The following is a 27,410-nucleotide window of genomic DNA, read 5'->3' as shown; positions in this document are numbered from 1 at the left end:
AAAAAAAAATTCACCAAAGATACAAAAACATCTGAAATTATATACCAGGTGTCAACAGCTGGAAAGTATTAAATAACAGACTTATAAGTTTGCACTGAGAAAGCAGAATTCGCTTTGATCCAAAATATTAGTGAAAGAGAAGCCAAATTAAAACAGCAATGGAAACTATAAGATACTGATGAAAGAAATTGAAGACACAAGCAAATGGAGAGAGATTTCGTGCTCACAGATTAAAATAATTAATACTGTTAAAATGTCCACACTACCCAAAGCAATCTACAGATATAATCCAATCCCTATCAAAATTCCAATGGCGTTTTTGCAAAACTAGAATAATTCTAAAATTTATAAGGAACCACAAAAGACCCAGAATAGCCAAAAAACTCTTGAGAAAGAACAAAGGTGAAGATATCATGCTCCGTGATTTCAAACTATGCTACGAAGAGTCCAGAAACAAATTCACACTTATATGGTCAACTAATTTACGACAAATGAGGCAAGAATATACAATGGGGAAAGAGTCTTTTCAAGAAATCGTGCTGGGGAAACTGGATGGCTACATGCAAAAGAATGAAACCGGGCGACTTTCTCAAACCATACACAAAAATAAACTCGAAATGGATTAAAGACCTAAATCATAAAACCCCTAGGAGAAAACATAGACAATAAGCTTATTGACATCAGTCTGAGCCATGTTTCTTTGGATGAGACTCCACAGGCAAGAGAAACAAAGGCAAAAACAAATGAGATCACATCAAACTAAAAAGCTTCTATACGATGAAGAAAGCTATCAACAAAATGAAAAGGCAACCTACTGAATGAGAGAAGATATTTACAAATCATATCTGATAAGGAAGGGATTAACATCCAAAATATATAAAGAACTCCTACAATTCAATAACAAAAAATCCAACATTCTGATTTTTAAAAATAGGCAGAGGATCAGAATAGATATTTTTCCAAAGAAGACATACAAATGGCCAACAGGCACATGAAAAGATGCTCAAAATCACTAATCATCAGAGAAATGCAAATCAAAACGCCAATGAGATATCACCTTACACCTGTCAAATGACTATTATCTAAAAGACAAGAAATAACAAGCATTGGTTAGAGAAAAACGAACCCCCATGCACTGTTGGTGGGAATGTAAACTGGTGTAGCCACTATGGAAAACAGTATAGAAGTGCCTCAAAAAATTAAAAACAGGGGTGTCTGGGTGGCTCAGTCAGTTAAGCATCTGATTCCGGCTCAGGTCATGATCTCATGGTTTGTGAGTTTGAGCCCTGCCTCAGGCTCTGTGCTGACAGCTCAGAGCTTACAGCCCACTTTGGATTCTGTGTCTCCCCCTCTCTCTATCCCTCCCTGCTTGTGCTCTGTCTCTCTCTCTAAGATAAATAAATGTTAAAAAACATTTTAAAAAATTAAAAATAGAACTACCACATGATCCAGCAATTCCACTACTGGGTAGTACCCAAAGAAAATGAAATGCTAATTCTAAAAGATATAAGCACCCCTATGTTCATTGTAGCATTGTTTAAAATAGCCAAAATTTGGAAATAACCTATCCACCAATGGAGGAATGAATAAAGAAGATGTGGTTTATATATACAATGGAATGCTACTCAGTCATATAAAAGAATGAAATCTTGCCATTTGCAACAACATGGATGGACTCTGTGGGTATTATGCTAAGTGAAACAAGTCAGACACAGAAACACAAATACTGCATAATTATCGCTTACATGTGGAATCTGAAAAACAAAACATGTTTTGTGAACTCATGTTTGTGAGTTCAAGCCCCATGTCGGGCTCCATGTTGACAGTGCAGAGTCTGCTTGGGATTCTCTCTCTCTCCCTCTCTCTCCCTCCCCTGCTCACATGCATGTGCACACACACACTCTCTCTCAAAATAAATAAATAAACTTTAAAAAACTAAAAAACAAAACAAAACCCAGTTCATAGATACAGAGAACAGATTAGTGATTGCCAGAGGGTACGGAGCTTGGTGGCAGGGTGGGAGGGTAGGGGGAATGGGTGAAATAGGTGAAGGAGTTTAAGAAGTACAAACTCTCAGTTATAAAATAAGTCATGGGGATGTAATGAACAGGATGGGGAATATAGTCAATAATATTATAAAAACTTTGTAATGTAACAAATGGTAAGTAGACTTATTATGGTGACCATTTTGCAAAGTATTCAATTGTCAAATCACTGTGTTGTATACCTAAAGCTAATATAATATTGTATGTCAATTATACATCAATAAACAAAAACAAAAGAAAAAAGAGCAATGTGTTTTATACAGGGGTCCATATGTAGTAATAGAGGTATACGTGAATGGTTTATATGTAATTAGTATGGAAAGAATTTTCATTCATTAATCGGTCTTTTTTTAGTTACATCAACATACATCTTCCAGTAACAGTATCGACAATACAATCTATAAAGACAAAATAATAACAGATACATGATTGATATAAAGAATGTCCTTAAAAGACCATGCTAGTGCTAGGCAAAATTTTCTGAACTAAAAGCAATTACATTTCTGAGAGGGAAACAGCAGCAAAGAAGCACTGAGGATGACCTCTTCATTTTCTCTTTCCCTTTGTACAGAAAGGAGATGGCCCAAAACTGCCTCTACATACTAACCCACAACAGGGAGGATAGGGTGGGTGGAACAGAGCTGGAAGATACCCAGAACATTCTGTACTTATACATTCATATAAAATTTTTAAGAGGAGGCGCCTGGGTGGTTCAGTTAGTTGAGCATCTGACTCTTGATTTCAGCTCAGGTCATGATCCCAGGGTCATGGAATCAAGCCCTGCATCAGCCTCCACGCTGAATGCGGAGCCTGCTTCAGATATTCTCCCTCCCTCCCTCCCTCTCTCTCTCTCTCTCTCTCCCTCTCTCCCCGCCCCTCCATGCTTGCAAGCACTCTCTAAAAAAACAAAAAACAAAAAACAAAGAAAAGAAAATTAACAAGGAAGCATCTGCAATGAGAGTCCTGTGAATTAACTATTTTAACATTACAAACCTACCTATATGCAATAGCTTTGAAATTTCCCAATAATTCTCTACTTAGGATTTCCCAAAGGGGGCTATGAAATGAACTCATATTTTGGAAAAGAAGTAGTTGATTGGAAATGTAAAGTGGGAAGCAGACATAACTCAGGAATTGCTTTAAGATTGAAAAGTTTGGTGGAACTCGTAAGACTTAACTCCACAACCTCCTTTGGGTCTCTAATACAAAATTTAGGCATTCCTGTACCGCTAACTCTAGACGAAACAAAAGATAGCACTGTATCCAAATGGATAAACTACAGATGTAATGTTTTAAAACACACAGCTACCTGAATAGCTTGCTAATAAACATACACCACATTTGGAAACGAGTAAACCTACATAGGTGCCTACATCACTTACTTGTTTGTCAAAGGTGAGAAACTGCTTCAGTTGGTCAAAGTCTGACGGGGTGACATACTTACGAAGAGGCTGTTTGCGGAGTTCAGTGTAAGGATCAAGAGCCATCTTCTCTGGTGGATTTAATTCAATTCCTTGACTTTCCAAAAATACCTAAATCATTCAAAAGTAATAATGATCATCTCTCTTGAAGCTTCCTGAAGTATTAGATGGTATAAAGATAAGTGTAATTTCTATGCCATTTTCCAAATTAACCATAAGTTTGCAGTTTGAGGTACATCTTAGCAGCACTAAACCTCCAACTGACCCGGGGCGCCTGGGTGGCGCAGTCGGTTAAGCGTCCGACTTCAGCCAGGTCACGATCTCGGGGTCCGTGAGTTCGAGCCCCGTGTCAGGCTCTGGGCTGATGGCTCGGAGCCTGGAGCCTGTTTCTGATTCTGTGTCTCCCTCTCTCTCTGACCCTCCCCCGTTCATGCTCTGTCTCTCTCTGTCCCAAAAATAAATAAAAAACGTTGAAAAAAAAAATTAAAAAAAAAAAAAAAACCAACCTCCAACTGACCCAACACCAAAATGCAAATAATAACTGATAATCACCTTAAGTATTCTATATTATAAAACTGCTAGGCAATATGCCAAGCTAATTGGAAGACATGATAGTAAGGTAACTGCCTCCAAATACAAATTTAGAACAATGAAATTTAGTTAGGTGCCCAAAAACAGAGTAAGTCCTAGGGATTGCTTACATACATACATCTGAAACCCAACCACAGTTTCAAACAATATGTAATTCATGTTTTAGGGCTGGGGGCAAGATACAAAATGGCAAAGTTAAGCTAAAATCAAATTCCCAGCTTTCCAATTCACCAAAAACAACTATGTGATTAAACCCCCATGCCCATCTCTCTCCAAAAAAGGAAAAGAAAAAGCACACTCACTGGTTATTTTAGACCAGAAAATATTTCAGCAAAATAGAAAAGACAAACCAAGTACTCAAATCTCACCAGAAAAAGGAAGGTATCTAAACTTGATATGATCTTGTTTAATTTGCTAATTATGAATAAGTATAATATTTTTGGTACCTATAGCTTTTAATACAACTTGACATTTCTTTTTAAAAGCACAATAAACTGTACTTTTTTTGATAATCAGAAAAGAAAAGAATAATCTCAGGGGATCTGTTTACATTCTGGAATTAAAAATTAATCTGAAATCTGGGTTTCTTCTGGGAATTATGTGATTTGCTTTTGGACAATTCAACAGAAAATATACAGGACTCAGGGCCAAGATACTTGGGTTCTAATATTAGCTCTGCTGCTAACTAGCTTATAATTTTAGTCTTCAAAGCTTCACTAAACAGTTTCCAATATCTTTTCAATATTAAAATATTGTGATCTTAATGTCTATTAAAACTGCTGAAATGGAGATAATGACTAACAATATTCTCCTCTCTCTTGAGATGGTGTATTAGTGAAGCAGGATTATTGATTGAGGTATTTAATGGGGGGTGGGGAGGTGGTTACTCCTTTCTGTTGTTTTCAACAGAAAACCAGGCCCTTTGTTAACCTTACCTTCGGAATTCTGGCAGGAATGCAGAAGCTTCCTGAAGTTGACTATTCTTCCTGTCTCTTAGAACTCTTTGAAGAGATTATTCTAAAGTGCCCCAGAAGGAGGGGAGAGAAGGGAATGTTTTTGAAGGCAAGGACAGAGAAGGGGGAAATTCTCCCAGCCTGGAGAACAGACACAAGTGGGTGGGTCTCAGAAGAGCAAGCCTCCACATGTGCTCCTAGGGTGCTCGGAGCACATGTGCAGCCAGTCAGGCACACCAGCCTCAGGCATTCGGGGTCTCAGTATCCTACCTAGCACCAAAGCATCAAGGAGGCACCCTTGGTCATTGACAGCCTATGGACCCTGCCTGTATGACCCCATTAGGCCTGCGTGTGCCTTCCTTGTTGTTCTTAGGGCTCCGAATTTTTGGCAAAGCTAAGGGTTAATAGAAACACCAGCCCAGTTGGATTGGGACTCAAGTAGGTTTTAAGTTATTTTTAAAACACAAAACAATATTTCCTGCACACTTGCATTTGTGGAACAGGATTCACATCTGCTATACTACTGGTAATACTCTAACAAAGATGATAAATTCTAGATCTCTGATTTCTAGAGTTTTTTAATTTTTTTTATTTAATTAGTTTTTTTTTTTAATGTATTCAGTTCATTCTGTCTATAGGACCAACATTTATTTGGAACAGTGAAGAGGAGGTGAGAAGGGAAGGTGATGGTGTTATATTTGATTCGAGGTTGTTCCTTGTTCGAACCACACCATAAAGACAACTACCTTCTTTATCCAGTCATGGGTCCCGCCCTAAAGAAAACCATCAAATTAGATGTGTATACATTTTAAACTGTTATAGGATCCAACTTCTAACAGATCAATTATTGAAAACATAAGTCAATCTAATCACTAGTACCTAAAGTATACAGCTCTAGTCAATTATCAGTCTAAGTGCAAGGAGGCTGTGATAAGTACTTAATGTCACTAAACTGTACATTGAAAAGTGGTTCAGGTGGTAAAGTTTATATTAGGTACATTTATCTCACACACACACACACACACACACACACACACACACACACACACACACACACAAGGTGGCTGTGATGTGCCTTAAGAAGAAAATACATGTGTTAGATAAGCTTCCTTCAGGCATGAGTTCCAGTGCTGCCAGTGGTGAGTTTGATGTTCATGAGTCAACAAGATGTTTTAAATATGGCATCTTTAAACAGAAACACACATAAAATAAGGTTATAGAAACCTACCCCAGTATTTCTCGTAGGAGCAATGGATTCGTATTTGCTAGTTAAGGGTTTATGGTGACTTTATAGAACAGAATTACTGTGAAAAATGAGAACTGACTGTAACTGGCTTAGATTACTGCTCAGAAATGAACTGCCAACATTCAGATTGTCCATAAAGAGACAATTATAAAAATAACTGCAACACCTGAAATTTACATAACATTTTATAATTCTTCATTATTGACACAATTCTGAAACTGCCTACCATAAAAAAGGACCTTAAAAACCTAAAACATGAGAGACCAAAACATGCTTAAAGGGGACAATATTTCAGAGATGGTCTAGCACCTCTACCTTCTACACTGTTTTTCTCTGTTGCTCTGGAATGGCACGGATGCCAGGCTCCTCTCTTCACTTCCCTGAGGTCTCTGTTCATGTGTCATCTTACCAGCGAGGCCTTCCCTGACCAGCCTCTATACATAGCACTCGCCTCACACTCCACTCCCCTTTACTCAGCTCTAGTTTCTTCTACAGCTCTCAGCAACATCTGACATGTTATATATTTGTTTGCTTATTGTTTGTCTCCTCTAGCCAAAATGTAATAGCCTTCCTAAGGGCAAGTCTATATCCTCGGCCCGCCCCTAGGACCATGTTTGGTACAGAGCCAGCGATCAATCAGTATTTGCTAAATGAATTACTAAATGCAAAAAATAAATAAATAAATAAATAAATTCATAGGAGCTCAGTGAGGTAAAGATTAATCACATGTGGCATTAGGTAACATGAAATGAAAGGCATAAAATAATTCAGAAACTATACCTTCGCTTCTAGAAATTTTTATTTTTTTATTTTTATTTTTTTTAGAAATTTTTTTAACTAAGACAAATTGAGAATTGACTTCCTAACACCTACATTTTGTGATAAAGAAACGATAACTTTAAGTTGTCAAAAATCCATATTTATGAAATAGAGGAAATGGAGGCTTCTTCTCGATATAAACAAGTATTCTCTTTTAAAAATGATTTCAGGAATTCTTTAGATAGCAAGTTTCTCCAGAATATAGCAAGTATGATTTACAGGAAAAATATGAACTGCACAAAAACTGTTAGGCTCATATCTTCTAATAAAGGTAATACTATTTTTGTATTCCATCAAGGGTACTACCTCCTCTGTCTTCCATTTGTACTGGCATGGAACTGGTTCCTTATCAAATGATTCAGCTCTGATGAGAGTTTAATTTTACTTGAATGGATATGTGAAAAAAGTGATGTCACTACACAGTGTTGACACATATCAGCAACACACAAACACCAACTCAACCTATATAATAATCCAAACAGGACAGACGAACAGAATCTTCCTCCTACCCTAATAAACAAAACATATCCTTATGTAAATTAGAATAATGCTTCAGACATCACAATTTCTAGAAACAAATACTATACCTGTGTGAATCGGTCACAGTCAACAAGGCGAAAGGTTTTGCCATAAATTGTAATGTTTATTCCTCGATTGAGGTCTTTCCAATGGTAATGATCTCCCTGGTCATTCTTGGCGAGCCGCTGGCGTTTGATTAACTTGCCTTGAAGGATTCCAGAGTTTTCCACAACAGGCTCCATGACAGACATGCTGTCATCTTCCAGGTAGTAGTAAATGTTCACTTGACGAATCCTATAATGTTCCTCAGTTGACATAGGAACATCTTCTTGAAAATAAGCATCAAATTTCAGCACCTATAACACATGAAACAGGGAGAAATAGCATTGTATTTATCTCTCATCCAAAAAATATCAGTACTCCCCTATAAAGAGAACCACTCAGGGAGAACTGAATACTCATCACTCCTATTTTCTAAATCAAAGGTTGCTGAATTATGGTCCATGGGACACATCTATCCCTGCCACCTGATTTTGTATGACCTGCAAGTTTTTTTTTTTAACATACTTAAGTGGTTAAAAAAAAAAAAGATTTAACAACACATGGAAATTATATGAAATTCAAATTTCAGTATCCACAAATAATTATGTAAATAATTAACATGTATTTGCTAATGGCTGTTTTCCCATTACAAGGGCAGAATTGAATAGTTGTGATAAGGACCATATGGGCTGCTGCTGTGTCTCCCTGCAAAAAAATTCCTATGTAGAAGCCCTATGACTGCATTTGGAGACAGAGTCTTTAGGAAGCTTAAAGAAGGTCTCTAATCCAATTGAATTGATGGCTTTGTAAGGAGAGAAGATCTCTCTCTCTCTCTCAGCATACCCACACTGAGGAAAGGCCATGTGAGGACATAGCAAGAAGGCAGCCATCTAAAGCCAAGAAAAGAGCCCTCCCCAGAAACCAAATCAGCAGGACCCTTGATCTTTGACTTCCAGTCTCCAGAATCATGAGAAAATTAATTTTTATTATGTAAGGTACCAGTAAATGGTATTTTATTATGTCAGCTCGAGTAGACTAAGACAGCTGCAAAGCCCAAAATATTTACCATTTGGTCCTTTACAGAAAAAGTTTGTTGACCTCTGCTTGAGATATTTAAACTACATATAGACTATTTAGTCATGGTTCCTTGATGAGATGGCTTAAAGACCTTAAACTCTCCTAGCTTCACTTCTATATCAAAAATCTCTCTCAGAATTTCTGGAAAGAGTAAGAAATTTGGGCACAACTATGACTTCTAGTTTCAAAATGAAAATGAAGGCTCAAGTCCGTTTCTTTAAATGAGAGTCCCCTGTAAATGCATATTAATGACATTCATTCTTAGAGAATTTATATGAATAAGAGTCAAATCATCCATCTACCACAGCATCTTTGGATGGCATATAAATACCCTCATTGTACTCAGAAACATATGGATAGATAGAGCAAAACCTCCAGGAAGCATCAGTGGGAAGTCAAAATGGCACACCGATTGCACATTTAAAAAACATTAAAAGCCTGGGGCACCTAGGTGGCTCAGTCAGTTAAGCGTCCGACTTCTGTTCAGGTCATGATCTCGCAGTTCGTGAGTTCAAGCCCCGCGTTGGGCTCTGTGCTGACAGCTCGGAGCCTGGAGCCTGGTTTGGATTCTGTGTTTCCCTCTCTCTGCCCCTCCCTCTCTCTCTCTCTCTCTCTCTCTCTCTCTCTCTCTCGAAATAAACAAACATTTAAAAAAATGTTTTAAACATTAAAAGCTTGTGTTGACAAGCTTTGGGATTAATTTTAAAATTTCTTTTATTCTGTTTGTATTTTTAATCTTTCTTCTCAGGGAGAGAAAATATTAGAATGGTGTTATAGGTAGGCAAGAGTGTTAACTTAACCCTCTACAGGAATTAGAGGAACAAACCAAGGAGACCCTTTGGTGAAAACACAAATATGGTTTGATGAATGGGAAGATGAATAATTTTATACACAATGCTGTTGCTAAAAAGGTATAGTGTACCATGGAAAAACAAGATTAAAAACCAAAAGAGAATGGGCAATTGCAGAGGTGAAATATGCATACAATGGAGTTAAAGCCCTAAAACTCATTATAAAAAGACAAAATGGCTGAATGGAATGGAACATTTGAAGGAGAAAGATAATATGGTAAAAGCAAAAGACAAAAGATCATTTTCAAGGAACATTTTAGACCAACTCTAAAGAACAGAAATGGAGACATGATCACTACTAGTGGGGACATGATCAATAATCCATGCGTGAAATGGTCTGCATTTGAGCCACCGATACATAAATACACAAAATGTGAAAGCCAGAAGTGATCAGCAAATTGAATCTCCCTCATTTTACAAAGGAGGAAACAGACTCAGGGTGGTTGAGTGGCTTGCCTGAGGCCAAACTTGGGGTTAGGGTCACAGCTGGGGCTGAAACTATCATAGACTCACAGAGAAACAAGAAAAAAGTAAAGAAATACCGTCACATAATTGATACTGTTTACTGGATGTTTATGTTCACCCTGTGAATGGATACGTGAACGTGTTATCAGCTGAGTTCACTGAGATGGGGAAAAGGAGATTATAAGGATTCTGGCTGATACGTTAAAAAGATTTTTTAAATTAAATAATTATGAATGTAAATGATATAGTTTCACCACCAGGTTACTTTGTATCTTCCAGCCTCTAGTTTCAATAGCTACTCAATAAAAGTTAACTAGCTAGATGAACATAGTATAGACATGTAACGAAAATAATAAAGCGAAAAGAAAAATTTAAAAAAGAGAGAAAGAAATTAGGCTAGGATAGCTAACATAAAAACTGGTCAGTAGTTCTCTTACTCGGTTATACATAAACATCACCTGGAAATTAGACTCAATGAGGGTTACGGAGATATTTCCGTTTCTTAAGTCCCAGTAGGGATTCTGTGGCATGGCCAAGGTTAGGACTATCTCATTTTAGTTGAAAGAAGAGGCTCACTGACAAGGAAAATCAAGGATATGGAATCGTCAACAGATGGAAAGAAAACAGCCTACATTACAAAAGCATATGGGTAAGTGAGAAACAAACAAAAATGTTACACTACCCTTTGGTTATGTTGTGCCAAATCTGAAATGTTCCCTGAAAAATAAAAATTTACGGAGACAGCCTGGACAAAACTGCAAAAAATGGAGTTGTTGTCATGATGACATTTTGCAATTCAGAGAGACTAAGGTTTTGTCACATTACGGATAAGACTTTCAAAAAGTAGACCGCACAGAGCTGGTAAACATGGAGCAATATGAACTCAAGAATTCAGAATTCATCCAACTTTTCTTTAACTGTATTTGGAAAATATTTCAGTGAAGGCTACAGGGAATTATTTTCTGTAATAGGCTTCCTGACTAAAGAAAGCCTCTTTCAATCCTAAGTTCAGCTGTCTATGACTAAAGGTTGAGGCATTTGAACAATTTTCTCCTCAGTGCGCTCTGGAAAACCTGTGGTTAGCTGTTGACTTTCCTGCAAACAGTTGGCACTCAGAAATCTGAATTCAAGGGGCACCCTGAAGTCCCAGATGATACCTTTTTGTCAAGAGCCACATGTGCAGGAATAAATTCTGCAGGTGGGGCCTGCTTAGGTTGGCCATAAGTTAGAACTGATGCCTTGTTGGCCAACTCATCCAGCTCAGCCTGGGACAGCTGGTTGACTGGAAGCCGGTCCCCGCCTATCCCAACTGTTGGACGTCGAACAACTGCATAGCCATTCCTGTAGCCCAGTGTCTGGCTTCTATGAAATGCTGTTTTCTGAGGAAGGAAAGAAGTGGTTCATTAGTAATATTTTATAAATATGTTAGGCAAAAGAGCTAACTTTCAAAAGCATCATAACTTAAACCTTTGCTTACAAACATCACAAACCTTATATCAAAAAGTTTACCTAGACTAGAAGGTTCTTATGTTTTAAGCTAAAACACTTGGTCAGGAACAGGGAGAAAAGCAGCAGCCTGAGCTTAAAATAAACTTAAAGTCCTGCTCCAGAATGCCCAATTTAGTTACCAGTTCACTTTTCATGAGAAACTAAAATATTATCTCATCTATACTCTTTTTTTTAAATTTTTTTTTTTAATGTTTATTTATTTTTGAGAGAGAGAAAGAGAGTGTGAGCAAGGTAGGGGCAGAGAGACAGAGAGAGAGGGAGACACAGAATCCGAAGCAGGCTCCAGGCTCCGAGCTGTCAGGACAGAGCCCGATGCGGGGCTTGAACTCACGAACTGTAAGATCATGACCTGAGCCAAAGTCGGACGCCCAACCGACTGAGCCACCCAGACGCCCCTATCTTGTCTATACTCTTAATCCTTCACTTAATTCTTTCTGTGTTTTTAATCTTATCTAGTGCTCATAAACCATGGAACCTAGAAGATCCGACTCTGTGACATGAATTCTTACCTGAAATAAAAGGCTCTTCTTGTTATAGTAACACTGATGCATTCAGACAACTCTTTGAAATGAAAATGGGTATTATATATTCGAAGTCTTGAACTCAGTAATTCTACCCTTAATCCTTCATTTTAAAAATTTAATCCAAAATTATGGGAAAGAACAATATGACTGAAGCTGACCATTATAATGTTAATTGCAATAGTAAAACATTGGAAATAAAAGACAAACATATGAGTTAATGATGGAAAAGTCACTTAATGGACTATGATGAAGCCATTAAAATATTGGTTTTAAAGACCACATGGCAATCTGGGAAAAATGTTTATGATTTAATAAGCCCAAAAAAGCAGCATATAAAATTACATGTATACTATAATTAGAAGCATGCAAACATGTGCAAAGAAAGAAACTGGATTTGGATGTTCTCTGTATTCTTTCTGAATAATGTTGAGATATATATGTAAATATATAAATATACATTCATATATATATTACAACGAACACTTTTTTTTTGGTAATTAAAAGATTAAATAAAAAAGAAAAAAGTGGAAAGGAAATATTTTCAAGGGCAGAGGAGAGATGAAAATGGTAACATAGGACACCGCAGGCTCCCTATCCCTCCACAAAGATCAACAATTGAACAGTTAGTTATCCATGGACAAAAACAGCTCTGGAGGAGCTTCGGAGTCCAGTTAGGAGGTCACAGCAATGCAGTGAAACAAAAAAACCTGAGAATAACTACACAAGGAGAGAAGGAAGACAGCTTCATTTTGCCTGCGTCATCTCATCCCCGAAACCAGCACTATTCAGTGCCAAAAGGAACTCCCCAGGCAGAAAGAGGTTCCCTGGCCAGGAAGGAAGAGCAGGGTGAGCAAGCAGCTTCTCCAGTCTTTTGAGGCATTACACAAAGGTCCCACTTCAGTTTAATCCCACCCAGACTGGCAAAGCTGAAGAGTAAAAAGCCAGTTAGGAACACGGAAGAAAAGGAGGGGTGACTGGCAGCAGGTACTCAGAGGGAGTGACTGTGGTGTGCAGACACCTGCTCTGCAGACAAACCCAGCAGATCTGACCACTGACCCAAAGCCAAGGGCCAGTACTGCTGCAGCCACTGGGTACCCCCTGCAGATGTCACCAGCTTTTACCCCACATGTATTCACGATGCCAGCCATCCGATCACTCTCCTCACTCCCTCCCCTCCCCAAGTTTTCTCCAGAGCCTGGGAACCACATCAGCAGCCAGCTCTGGCCTCTGCAGCTGCTTGAGTGCAAGATGCCAACACAGACACCCCCTGGCTGACTCCTCCCCAATTCACGCACTTCAAACTAGCCCCTCCGGCTGTGCTGCACATGACCCAACCATCATCAGTCATCACAGGCTTCTACAGCAGTGTGCACACCAGAGAGGAGAGTGTGTAGCCACAGGAGGACACACCAGCAACCAGGGCCTCTACAGCGGCCAGTGAGCCCAGAGTTGGCCCTGGCCCTTGCCTGCTCTGGCTCCCACCGCTATGTGTGTGTCTGCAGATGGCCCCTGCCCCTACAGAGGCTCCCACAGCTGGCACCCTGCAGACAAGTATGTGTACACTACCTGTTCCAGCCACCACTGCTGCTTGCCCTGGTCCCTAGCTGCTAGACCCAGAGGTACTACTAAAGACCCCAATAGTCCTTGAAGCCACTATGGACCCCCTGTACTACCTGCAAAGGACTAACAGTTGTCAGTGCTGCATACCCCAGTGGCCTGGGCCAAAGAGACATCATGTCCCCCAGCCTGAACCCAGTGCTGCCACACACCCCTGCACTTGGTGCCCTACATACACCACTAGGCCCAGGATCACAGCAAGCTTCAGCACGCCTCCACCCACTCCCTTACCACAGTCAGTCCATAAAGTCTGGAAGAGGTGACTGGTTCTTCATGTGAAGGCACTTATGCAAGATACAAGGATCATGAAGAATCAGGGAAACATGACTCCACCATCTATAGTAAATAGTCTCAAAGAAATGGAGAACCAGGAATTGCCTAATAAAAAAAAATTCAAAATTGTCCTAAAGATGCTCAGAGACCTACAAAGAATACAGATAAGCAATTAATGATGTCAGGAAAACAACAAAGGAACAAAATGAGAAGTTCAACATAAAAAAGAACCAAACAGGAATTTGGGGGCTGAAGAACACAATGACTCAACTGAAGATTCCAACTATAGCTTCAACAGAAGAGTTGAACAAGCAGAAGAATCTGTATGCTAGAAGACAAATGAATTGAAGTTATCCAATCAGAGGGGAAAAAAAAAAAAAAATAAGAATGAAAAGGCATGAAAAAAGCCCATGGGACTTATGGGGACACCAACAAGAAAAATCATGTTTGCACCACTGGATCCTTCTCTAGGAGAAGACAGAAAGGGGTAGAAAGATTATTTAAAAAAATAACGGCTGCAAACTTCTCAAACCTGGGGAGAGATGTGGACATTCAAGTTCATGAAGCTATAGGTATCTCAAAATTTCACTCCAAAATAATCTTCTCCAGGACACATAATAATAAAACTGTCTAAAATCAAAGACAGAATTTTAAAACCAGTAAAAGAAAAAAAACTCTCTCATACATACAAGGCAACCTCTGGATTTCTCAGCAGAGACTTTGTAGGTCAGGGGAGAATGTGATGATCTATTCAAAGTGCTAAAAGAAAGAAACTGCAGGGCACCTGGATGGCTCAGTTGGTTGAGCATCTGACTTGGGCTCAGGTCATGATCTCACAGTTTGTGGGTTCGAGCCCCACATCAACCTCTCTGCTGTCAGCACAGAACCCACTTCAGATCTTCTGTCCCCATCTCTCTGCCCCTCTCCTACTCGTGACTGCTCTCTCTCAAAAATAAACATTAAAAAAAAAATAAAGAAATAAAAGAAACTGCCAACTCAGGATACTTTTCTGGAAAAGATGTGCTTCAGAAATAAAGGCAAGATGAAGACTTTCCCTAATAAATGAAAGATGAGAGGATTCATTGCCACTAAACATGCCTTAGGGGAAGGCTGAAAGAAGTTCTTCAAGCTGTAACAAAAAGGCATTAATTAGTAACATGAAAATAAAACACCTGGGTAAAGGTAAGCATATAGTTGGATTCAGAATACCCTAATAACTGTAACATGGTGATATGTTCACTTCTTAACTCTAGTATAAAGATTAGAGAACAAAAGTATTGAAAACCTTTCTAGCTCCAACAATTTGCTAATGGATAAAAAATATAAAAAGATGTAAATGGTAACATGAAAAACATAAAGGGAAGAAGAGGAAGAGGGTAGAGTTTTTGTATGTGATCAAAGTTGAATTGCTGTCAGTGTAAAATAAATATAGATATAGATATAGATATATATAACATATTTATGTTATATGTTAAGACTCATGGTAACCACAAAGCAAAAATCTACAGTAGATTTACAAAAAGTAAAGAGAAGAAAGCAAAGATACTGCTATGATAAATCATTACTTCACAAAGGAAGACGCAAGACAGGACGAAAGGAACAAAGGAACCACAAAACAGTCAGAAAACAATAAAATGGCGTTAGTAAGTCCGTACCTAACAATAGTTACTCTAAATGTAAATTAATTGAATTCTCCAATCAAAAGGCAAGGTGGCTGACTAAAAAAAACCCCACGAGATCCAACTATATGCTGTCTATACTATAAGAGACTCGCTTTGGCTTGAAGCACACACATAGGCTGAAAGTGAAGGTATGGAGAAAGATAATCTATGCAAGTGGAAACCAAAAGAGAGCATGGGTAGCTATATTTCTATCAGACAAAATAGACTTTAAGCCAAAAATGGTAACAAGAGACACAGGTGATCATTATATAATGGTAAGGGGATCAATTAATCAAGAAGACATAACAATCACCTGAAACTAATATAACACTGTGCTACCTATACTGGAATTAAAACAGAGTGAGAAAAAAAGATATAACGATCATAAATATATATGTACCCCACACCAAAGCACCTAACTATATTAAGGAAATACTAACAGATCTGAGGGAGAAATAGACAAAACAATAATAGTAAGGGATTTCAAAGGATAACTCACAGATAGGAAATGAACAAGGAAACATTGGATTTGAACAATACTTTAGACCAAATGGACCTAACAGACATATAAAGAATAAGCCATCCAACAATAGCAGAACACGCATTCTTCTAAAGTACACAAACATTTTCCAGGGTAGGTGACATGACAGGTGACAAAAAAATCTCAACAGACTGAAATCATACCGAGTATCTTCTCCCAACACAATGGTATGAAAATAGAAATCAATAACATGAAGAAAGCTAGAACATTCACAAATATGTAGAAGTTAAACCACACACTCCTGTACAACAGTGGGTCAAAGAAGAAATCAAAAGGGAAATTAAAAAATATCTTGATGGAACTGGAGAGTGTGATGCTAAGTGAAATAAGCCATACAGAGAAAGACAGATACCATATGTTTTCACTCTTCTGTGGATCCTGAGAAACTTAACAGAAACCCATGGAGGAGGGGAAGGAAAAAAAAAAAAAAAAAAGAGGTTAGAGTGGGAGAGAGCCCAAGCATAAGAGACTCTTAAAAACTGAGAACAAACTGAGGGTTGATGGGGGGTGGGAGGGAGGGGAGGGTGGGTGATGGGTATTGAGGAGGGCACCTTTTGGGATGAGCACTGGGTGTTGTATGGAAACCAATTTGACAATAAATTTCATATATTGAAAAAAAAAAAGAAAAAGAAAAAAAATATCTTGAAACAAATGAAAATAGTAGCATAACATATGAGAGCGTCTGGGAACCAGCAAAAGCAGTTTAATAGGGGATTTTATAGTGATAAATGCATGCATTAAGAAACAAGAGGGGCGCCTGGGTGGCTCAGTTGGTTGAGCGTCTGACTTCAGCTCAGGTCATGATCTCGCGGTTGGTGAGTTCGAGCCCCGCGTCTGGCTCTGTGCTGACAGCTCAGAGCCTGGAGCCTGTTTCAGACTCTGTATCTCCCTCTCTCTGACCCTGCCCTGTTCATGCTCTGTCTCTCTCTGTCTCAAAAATAAATAAACGTTAAAAGAAAAAAAAATTTATAAAAAAGAAACAAGAAAGATCTCCCTGATACCAAAACCAGATAAGGCTACTATATAAAAAAAAGTTACAGACCAATATCCTTGATAAATATAGATGCAAAAGTCAAAAAATTTAGCAAACTGTATTCAACAGCTCATTAAAAGGATCATACATCATGATCAAGTGGGATTTATGCTTGAGATGCAAGGATGGTTCAACTTACACAGATGAATACATGTTATATACCACATTAATAGAATGAAAGATAAAAATCATATGATCATCTCAATAGAGGGTGAAAAACTGTTTGACCAAATACAACATCCATTCCTAATAAAAATTTGACAGACTGGGTAAAGAAGGAACATATCTCAATGTAGTAAAGGCCATAATGTGACAAGCCCATACCTAACATCCTACTCAATGGTGACACATTGAAACCTTTTCTTCTAAGACCAGGAACAAGATAAGGGTACCCACTTTTACCACTCTTATTCACCATAGTACTAGAAGTCCTAGCCAGAGCAATCAGGCAAAAAAGGAAATAAGAGGAATCCAAATAGGAAAGGAAGAAGTAAAACTATTTGTATGCAGATGACAGGATCTTACACTCAGAAAACCCTAAAGACTCCACCAAAAAACTGTTAGAACTAATCAATGAATTCAGTAAAGTTGCAGGATACAAAATTAACATATAGAGATCAATTGTGTTTCTATAGACTAACAATGAACTATCTGAAAGTGAAATTAAGAAAACAATTCCATTTATAATAGCATCAAAAACAATAAAATACTTAGGAATAAATTGAACAAAGGACATGAAAAACCTATACACTGAAAACTGTAAGACGCTGATGAAAGAAATTAAAGAAGACAGAAACAAATGGAAAGATATCTTATATTCTTGAATTGGAAGAATTAATATTGTTTAAAGGTCCACACCATCCACAAAGTGATCTACAGATTCAATGCAATCTGTCTCAAAATTCCAATGGCATTTTTCACAGAAATTGAAAAAAAATCCTAAAATTCACATAGAACCACAAAAGACCCCAAAAAGCCAAAGCAATCTTGAGAAAGAACAACAAACCTGGAGGTATCATACTTCCTGATTTCAAACTATCATTACAAAGCTATAGTAATCAGGGGCACCTGAGTGTCTCAGTCAGTTGAGCATCCAACTTTGACTACAGTTTAGGTCATGATATCACAGTTTATGAGTTCAAACTCCACATTGGGATCGCTGCTCTCAGCACAGAGCCCGCTGAGGATCCTCTGTCCCCCTCTCCCTCCCTCCCCCACTTGCACTCCCTCAAAAATAAACATTTAAAAAAATTTTTAAATGAAAAACAAAAAATAAAGCTACAGTAATCAAAACTGTGTGGTACTGGCATAAAAAGGAAACACATAAGCCAATGGAACAGAATAGAGCCCAGAAATAAACTCATGCATATATGGCCAACTATCTTTGACAAGCATGCCAAGAATACACAATGGGGAAAGGACAGTCTCTTCAATAATTGGTGCTGGGAAAACTGGGTATCCCCATGCAAAAGAATGAAACTGGATCCCTATTTTATGGAACTCACAAAAATTGACTCAAAGTATACTACTGAAGTCTTAAACATAAGACCTGGAATTGTAAAATTCCTAAAAGAAAACGAAGGAAAAAGCTCCTTGACACTTTGTGTCATATCAAAGTCTTGACTTTGGATATAATGCCAAAAGTACAGTCAGCAGAAGCAAAAATAAACAAATGGAACTAGATCAAATTAAAAAGCTCTGTATGGCAAAGGAAATAAAATGACAAGACAACCTCAGGAATGGGAGAAAATATTTACAAACTATCTTAGTCTGTTCAGGCTGCTATAACAAAATACCACACACTGGGTAGCCTCCCACCCCTCTTAGTCATTATGGTTCACCCTCTGAATGCTTTGAGTGTTACATATATATAGTTCTTCCGTGCTGAATAAAGACAGTGAACATGTTTCCCAAATTTCAAATAAGGCAAATAGGTTGACACTTGGCCAGTGTATTTAAAATATAAAATAGGTCTGGGTGCCTGGGTGGCTCAGTCGGACTCTTGATTTCAGCTTAGGTCGTGATTGCAAGGTTCGTGAGATCAAGCCCCACATCCCAATCCCTGCTTGGGCTTCTCTTTCTCTCAAAATAAAAATAAACTTTAAAAAAATAAATAAATTATGTCCAATGCACAGTTCATCTTACACGAAGAACAGCAATGTATATTCTCAGACCCTGGCACCTCCAGTCCACACCTTTGTAAATCCCCCAAATTGACTCAACCCTGCCTTGTGGGTAACCCACATTCACCAACACCAGATGCTTAGGCTCCTCCTGCACAGGACGGAAATGTGCCTACAATATTTTTTAACTTACGTAAAATGGAAAACTCCACTGAAGCAAAAACTCTATAATGCTGTGTCTTCATGCAGGAATAATTATCAAGAAGAGACTCAGAATTCAAACTCCTTCACCAAACTTTCAATTTCAATTCAGTCTCCCAAAGAAAATAAGTTGACTACATATTTTATCTTACCTTTATACCCATGGAAAGGAACTTGTAACTTAAATTATTAAACTATACAAATTATCATCATCTCATCTATGATAGCTTACTGAATCTCAATATTAATCTTCAAACATATATTTCAGTAACCATGTCTGAACTGAAACAAATACTAAATAATCTTGTCAAAGGCTAAACTATGTCAGAAGGAGAAAAAAAAACAAAAACAAAAACAAGCTTTCCCCCCGCCCCCCACCCCTGCAATTTTGTCTACAGAACACAACTAAAAACAGTTAAAGTAGGGAAAGAGCAAAACAATCTAGTCAGGAATCTTTTGTACAAATGTTAGAGAGAAAAGAATAGAACTGGGGAAGAAAAAAACAACTAATCAACTGTGGTTGAAGGGACGGGATGGAATTATCTTCTACAAAGCGGGGAGGTATGGTTTGGGAGGAAGATAGGCAAGTGTCAAAAGTCTGACTTTTGGAGAAACCGAAGTTGTGAAAGAAGATAAAACAGGGCTGGAGAGAAGGTGGGACTAAGTTGTAGACAAGGCAGGAGTGCTGAACGGAAAGGGGACGGGGCTAGGTAGAAGCATAAACGAGGAGGGCAGAGACTGCGGAAAAGGACCTGGCGGAAAGAGGAGAATGAGTGGAAATGATATACAGAAGGCAGGAAACCAAGCTGGGAGGGGGCAAGACTGCTGGGTCCAGGATAAGGAAGAGGAAGGAGGCGGGCGGGAATGATGGGCCAGGGAAGATGGGTGGGATGGGGCTGTGGGAAGGAGGACGAAGTTGTAGGGAGGCTGAGTGGGAAAAGGGGCTAGGCTGGGGAACTGAGCGCGGTTACGAAGGGAGCTGGGCAGAGAGGGATACGGGATGGGACAATGAGCTAGGGAGGAAACTGGGGCAAACTGAGATCTGGAGGGAGAAGAGGCAGGGACCAGAGGAACAGGGTAGGAGGAGAACGCAGCTAGGAGGATGAGAACAAGGAGGCCAATGTCTTGCCCAGGTGGAGTGGAAAAACTAGAGGATGAGGCCGAGGGCAAAGGATGGGAGAGGAGGAGGACGACGGCATTGTGGAGGCGGGCAGAGAACAGGTGGGGACAGAGGACGGGTTTGAAGGGACATAGGGCAATCTTGGGAGGAGGAGGCTGCAGGTGCGCTAAGCAGCGAGCCCTCGAGGCCGCCTGCGCGTGGGGCCAGGTGGGGGTTGGGCAGAGAAGTCCTCACCGTGGGGTCCCTAAAGGACGAGCCCGGGAGAAAGGGCAGGCCATGCACAGGGTTGGACACCATGGCGGCCGCTTTTGCCGCCTCCAGCCGGGTAGAGTGTTGGGCGCCCCAGTTGCCGGGGCGACGAGCCGCGTCCGTGGGCCTCTGGAAGCTCCATGGTAATGCCAAACTTCCGGAGCGCCGCGCTTGGGGGCGGGGCCTGAGGAGCGGGTGCAAGGAGTGAGCGCATGCGCCACCCCCAGGATCCGGCTTTCCGTTTGAGAGGTGGCTACGGACTCAGTGGCTGTGACTGGGGCGTTGCGGGGCGGGGTGGAAGGACGTGACCGCAGAGAGGGTGCCATCGTTGCTGTGAGGTCCAGGGCTGGGGGAGCGGTCCCCTTAGATGGGCTACGGTGGAGGGGAAGGTGCTTCCTTTCCTTTCACCGGGTTCTCCACGCTCCCCGCCAGCGCCTTGAGCTCGGGACCTCACCTCTCCCAGCCCTGGGAAAAGGGTTCTTGTCCCAGTTCACACTGAAGTGTAAATGGTTGGTTCCGGTTGAAAGTGGCACCCCGGGCCTGTGCTTGTTGGGAGAGGGGCTGCGGATTATTCACGGTTGTGTCTCTGGCCCAAGGATGTCCAAAGAACTAATGCAGCCGTCTTGTCCCTAATCCTCCCACTGCCGCATTATCTTTTTACCATCTTCACCTGCGTGGATCCCTGCCTCTCTACTCCCTCTCGGTTCTCCGAAGACTGGGCCTTGCATGTTCCCCTCAGGAGACTCAATATACGTTAACTTTAGGGCTACAGAGTGCTAATCTCAATTCTGATCTCTACACCTATCTGCAGCTGCAATGCAAAGATCTGAACAAGGGGAAATGCATGTCCTTCAAAGAGAAAACTAAGTCCTAAATAAAGAAGCAAATGGGTGAAATATTGTCAGGATCGTAGTAGGTATTCTCACCTTTGGTGATTTTTGTAAAACTTGTTTAAATTATTATGCCTTAAATGTAATCCTGTTCCTGAAACATTTTCAGGAAAGAGAAACAACAACAACAACTATCCATCACCACTGGAAAGCTTAAAGATAAAAACAAAAAGCAAACAAAATCCTGACGCCCAGATATGGGATTCTTTAGGTCTGAAATAGAACCCAGGAATCTGATTTTCATAACAGCTGTTTCTGATAATGAGCCACTTCAGGAACATGATAGAATAGCCAAGCCTGACCCAGAAAGCGTATCTCCATGTCACGGGTAGTTTACTGCTAATACAGTCAACAGCTTTAGTTTTATTGCTGCTTGTCAGAGCAAATCCCCCTGTTGGGTTTCAGTAATGGGCATGAAGCTCAGGGGGACTATGACATTAATCCACTGGTGGCACCTGAAGCAGTTATTTTTTTTTTAATGTTTTTATTTTATTTTTGAGCGCGCGAGCAGGAGAGGGGCACACACACACACACACACACACACACACACACACACATACAGAATCCAAAGCAGGCTCCAGGCTCTGAGCTGTCAGCACAGAGCAGGGCGCTGGGCTCAAACCCATGAACTGTGAGATCATGACCTGAGCCAAAGTCAAAGTCGGAGGCTTAACTTACTGAGCTACCCAGGCGCCCCCTGAAGCAGTTATTGGTGGCTAGCTACCACAACCTGCTCAGTTTCTTTTTTGCTAACCCCTCCTCTCTCCTTACTACTTGTTTCCTGTTTTTGTCCCTTCCCTTTTTTTTACCTTTAAAATTTTCTTTTATTTTCTATTAGTATATTACCTTAATGCAGGCATTTAGTGCTTTTTTAAAAATCAGGGCATTAGCATTGTTGAACTTTCTGAAAGCCTTAAAAGTATCTGTCCATTGCATTATATCTTAGTCACTTACCTAGGATGGAAGCCAGCTACTGGGAGAATATTTCAAAATGGCAAGTTCAACTTTCAAAGAGAAGATTATTCTCTCACTTCTTTCCACCTCACTGATGCTGAGTACCCAGAAACACTGGAGCTATAATCCTTGCTGACTCTTGATGATAACCTTAAAGTCTTACCAGTTATATGATCCTGCCCTCCCCTCTATCTTAATAAAAGTAAATCTATGGTCACACTTGAAAGAGCCCTTCTAGACTAACTGTATGCTTACACTTGGGTAGGGAAGGAGTCCATGGGGGCTGGAAAGGGTAAGTCATGCCTAAGCCTATTGTCCATTGTGGCATCTGTTTCTATTTGAGGAGTGGCCTCTGCTCAAATGCTTTTCTGTTCCAGAAGAACACACTAGTTAAATGTTTTAACTCCTTTTGGACCCTAGAAATGCATGGCGAGTAAAACCTTCCTTGGCCTCTTAAAAATGCCATCACCTCTGAGGAGAGGAAGCCAGACAGTGGTTGCATCAGTGCTAAAAAGCACGGGGACAAGTCTGTAAAGAAGTGGGAGGAAAATTAAAAAATAAAGATAGGGCTTTGGAAAACTGCTTGAACCCTGACATTTTGTGTGATTAAGTTTATATCTCATTTCTCCCAAACATGACTGACAACTCAGCATGTATCACACTTCGGTTTGTGCTATTTTCCACTTTTTGCAATATGTAGGAGAGAGCAGGACCCAGACCATCCCCGGCAGCTAAAGTAAAAAGTGCTATGGTCTGAAGGCTGTGCATCAAGCCTGGACTCAGAAGACCACAGAGACATTGCATGACTTAGCAGGTGTTTCAAAACTTGGGGAAAGGAAAATAGGGAAAGATTAGACTGCCAGCAGGCCAAACTGAAAAGAGGGCCTCATGCTGGCTATCTCTCAGCAGTTCCTGGGAGATATCAGACTGGCAGAGGCTAAAATATAGCAGTTATCTAAAATAAGTGTCTCCTTTTTCAGCGTTTTTCCCAGAATTTGTTTTCAACCCTGTGATATTATTCTTCAGTGCCTAAATTTACAGGACATATATCAAGCGTGTGTGTGTGTGTGTGTGTGTGTGTGTGTGTGTGTCCCTCAGATATTTATGCAATGATTTTGGGTGCTCTACTTCCCTCTGCTGAATAAAAATGGTACAGCATGGCTTCTGGAAAATTCAATTATAAACCTGTAGGTTTGAAAGTGCTGGGGGTGTGGCTAATGTGTGAACAAAGGGGTAAGACTTTGCAGGGGAGTGTCCCTCAGTCAGAGTGCTATCTAGCATTCATTTCCACCACTCACTCTGTGGTTTCTGGAGTCTCTTAGCTAAAAAGACTGCCCAGTCGAGCCACCTTGATCTTTGCAAAATATGGTAAAGGGCAAAAGAAACATCCTCAGGGACTTCCAAGCAGTTACAGGAGCAGATTTAGGACCCACAGGAAATCTTCATTTGATGCAAATGTATACAATTTGGGTTCAGATGATTTTGGCCTGATGGTGGGTTCCTGCAGGGGTTTCAAAAAATTTGTGTTTCAGCTGCTTTTTTCTCCCTTAAGTCAAACCCATTCTATGACTTTAGCTGGTTGAATTGGAATTCCTTTCCCTCTGAAAAAGCCTATGAAACATTACCTCACAGAATCAGAGATTTCACAGGATATAAGTGTCACAAGGATAGGTTCTTTGTTTTGTTCATTGCCATTTTCCTGGATCCCATCACAGTGCTAACACCTCATAAATACTCAATGAACAGCTGTAAAATGACCAAGTGAATGAGTGAATAACTTGGAGATCACCCAGTATTTTTCAAACATGCCAGTCTCCATTAGTAGCTGTTAAAATCAACTCAATGGATTGTGACAACAGAGTTTTTTTTTTTTTTTTTTAAAAAGGAACAAATAGAATATTAATTATCAGGATGTATCCAATCTTATATGGATAGGAATAATTTGCTGAAAAAGTCTTCAAGATATATACATATTCATATTCTAGGTATTTTTTACATGGTCACAATAAAAAACCTGGGAATCGATTGACACAGTCCAGCCTGCTCATTTTACTGATGAGATATCCCCAGACCAAAAGAGGTTAAGAAACCATTAGTTAAAGTCTAGTTCCCAGTTGAGTATTTCTTACACTCTGCCTCAATCCTCTCTCAGATGGAAAAGATCTTCCTCCTTCAGCATGTGAGGTATCATTGACTTTGCCATCCTGCTTGTCAGACATCTCTGACCTAATAAGGGTTTAATAGTATGGAGATAGAGATATGTGAGAGCAATGTGGCAGTAATATCCATTATAGTTGTAGATTCCAAAGGTGAACAGGCAAATTCATTAACTCAGGTAAGTGCCAACCTTGAAACAAGGGGGAAATGCCTGCATTTCTGTTGATACTTCTATTGCACATCTCAAACACTCTTCCTTTTCCTTTTTCACGTATGTAGTATGGAACAGAAAATGAAACACCAGGTTGGGGTCTTGAGAACCACATTCATGTCCTTACTGTACTATAAATATTTGTTTGAGCTCAGACAACTTACCTACCTGAGATTCTGGTATTTCATCTCAAAAATGAGAAGCCTGAACCAGAATTAATGGTCACTAATTGCTTTGGGGTCATGTGGTCATTTGAAAACAGTGAAAGCTATGCAGAACATATACAGCATCCTGGGAAAATAAAACATGTCTTAATCTGTTATGAGTGGAGAGAAATCCCTCCCAAAGGCAGAGAGCTACCACTCTGGTGAGATACTTTTATACCCCGTGGAAAAAGTGGACACTTATATATAGAACCCCTAACACCCTGCACTGCATAAAGTGATAGAAATAATAATAATTATTATGACGATGATTGCCACTAGTACTTATTGAAAACAAACTTTGTGCTAAGGTCCTTTTCCCACAGTAAAATTAGTAAGATTCCAAAATGATTTGTTCTTGTAAAAAGAAAAAAACACTGAGTGGAGATGCTTTGCATGTTTCCATAGTTGTCTTTAAGGAAAAGAAATTGCATTAGCTCATAATAGTGCTCAAATTCACTTTAATGAATAATAGGATATATTTAATAGGTCCTGAAGATGAGGAAGGGTTCACTAGAGAAATGTAGGGAAATAATTGAGGATAGTCAGTGGTTCTTAAAGCTGGTTTGATACCTTGGAATTTTTCTGAATGGTCACAGATGGCCCCTGAGACTGACATTTGTAATGAGACTAGGTCTGCATTGGATTCTAGCACAGAAGTACATTTAAGAATTTCACCATCAATAACAGCCTAAGGATTATGCTTGGCCAAAGTGTCTAGAAATGAAACAAGAATTGCATCTTCAGGTTTATTTCATTTATCAGGGCAAAACAAAACAAAACAAAAACCCACATTACATTTTCTTCTCAATTCTACGCTTCTAGTTCACACAGTCGTCAATGGGGAAGTTAGGCTGAAAAACCTTCTACATTTACTTGTTTTGGTTAAGAATATGGATTCTGGATTCAAAGGCCTGAGTTTCTGTGAGATTCCATTACTTACTAGCCAGGTAGTCCTGGGCAAACTTACCTAATCTATCAAGTTCCACATTTGAGAATGGAGACAATAATATCTATCTCATAGGGTTGTAAGTGAAGGGTTAAGTGAAAGAATCTAAGAAAATAGCTCAGCTAAGGACTTGGCAAGGAGTGAGCACCAGCTAATGTAAACTGTTGATGTTATTATTCCTAGTTTATAGACTCTGCCTTGGATGTTTCATTGCATTTTTGCCCAGAGGACTACCCAGAGTACAAACCAGTGTCAGTAGAACAAGGAAACATTCAAAGCCTATCTGGGAAGTGGAACTCAGCATTCTGAGCACTTAAAAAAATGCTAAGAAAAATTTGGGAAGAATCCTGTGAATACCAGAGAGTGTCCACGGGAATACAGAGTCCATGTGACCAGCCCACAGATGGATTAGCTTGATGATAACCTGGTTTAGTGTAGATTGCAGGGCACAAGATTTACTGTTTTCTACAGGCAAGGTAATGTGCAACTAGTAAGTAGTCCATGTAAGTAAACAATGACCGTGACTTTTCTTGAGCAGAATTCTTCCCCAGCGTACCCTGTCCTGAAGTCATAGTAAAAGCCAAAGTGCTTACAGGGCTCTCACAACTTGTCTGCATTGTCTACTGCCCTCTCTCTCTCTCTCTCTCTCTCTCTCTGTTCATGCCAGCCTCCAGCTATTCCTAGCATGCTCTGGCCTCAGGGCCCTTACACTTTTTGCATCTGCTTGGGAGAGAAACAGAGCCAACTCCCTCACCTATTTCTGTAGTCTTCCCTGATCCTGTTTAAAATTGCACACCCATCCTGTCCCTCTGGCTTATTCTTGCAATTTCTCCTTGGCACTATCACCTTCTAACATACTACATAACTTACTTATTTGGTTCATTGTTTGTCCTACCCATCCTCCAACCCCTGAATGCAAGCTCCCTAAGGGCAAGGATTTGTGTGTTTTGGCAATTGCTGTATTCCTGGTGCCTAGAACAGGGCTTGGCACCTAGTGGTGTTCAGTGTTTGTGGAGTGGCTGTCAGTGAATCACATAATCACCAGTTCAACAGGCTAGGCCTCCCCTCCAGGGAAAGTCTTTCTAGCAGGCTTTTCTTGGAGGGCTTGATTCGGGAGAGGCATTTCAGAGAATTCTTTCAATACAAGATAATGTATCGTTGGCTTT

The 27,410-nt window shown here is 39.8% G+C and overlaps 1 protein-coding gene across 1 annotated transcript in view; it reads right to left on the bottom strand.

Annotated features, from left to right (window-relative positions):
• Window positions 1-21,018, bottom strand: part of EFHC1 (EF-hand domain containing 1) — a 67,504-nt gene extending 46,486 nt beyond the window's left edge. The window contains exons 1-4 of the mRNA XM_060615727.3: window positions 20,866-21,018; window positions 11,187-11,408; window positions 7,663-7,950; window positions 3,428-3,577 (exon numbers count right to left, since the gene is read on the bottom strand). Coding sequence (XP_060471710.3) covers window positions 3,428-3,577; window positions 7,663-7,950; window positions 11,187-11,408; window positions 20,866-20,928 — 723 coding nt within the window. The 5' untranslated portion in view covers window positions 20,929-21,018. The remainder of the gene's footprint in view (window positions 1-3,427; window positions 3,578-7,662; window positions 7,951-11,186; window positions 11,409-20,865) is intronic.
• Window positions 21,019-27,410: the final 6,392 nt, after the last annotated feature.

This window comes from Panthera onca, chromosome B2 (genome assembly GCF_046562875.1).
Source record: "Panthera onca isolate mPanOnc1 chromosome B2, mPanOnc1 haplotype 2, whole genome shotgun sequence".
Classification (NCBI taxonomy): Eukaryota; Metazoa; Chordata; class Mammalia; order Carnivora; family Felidae; genus Panthera; species Panthera onca.
Note: the sequence above shows the minus strand (reverse complement) of the source record. Positions and strands in the feature narration are given on the sequence as shown.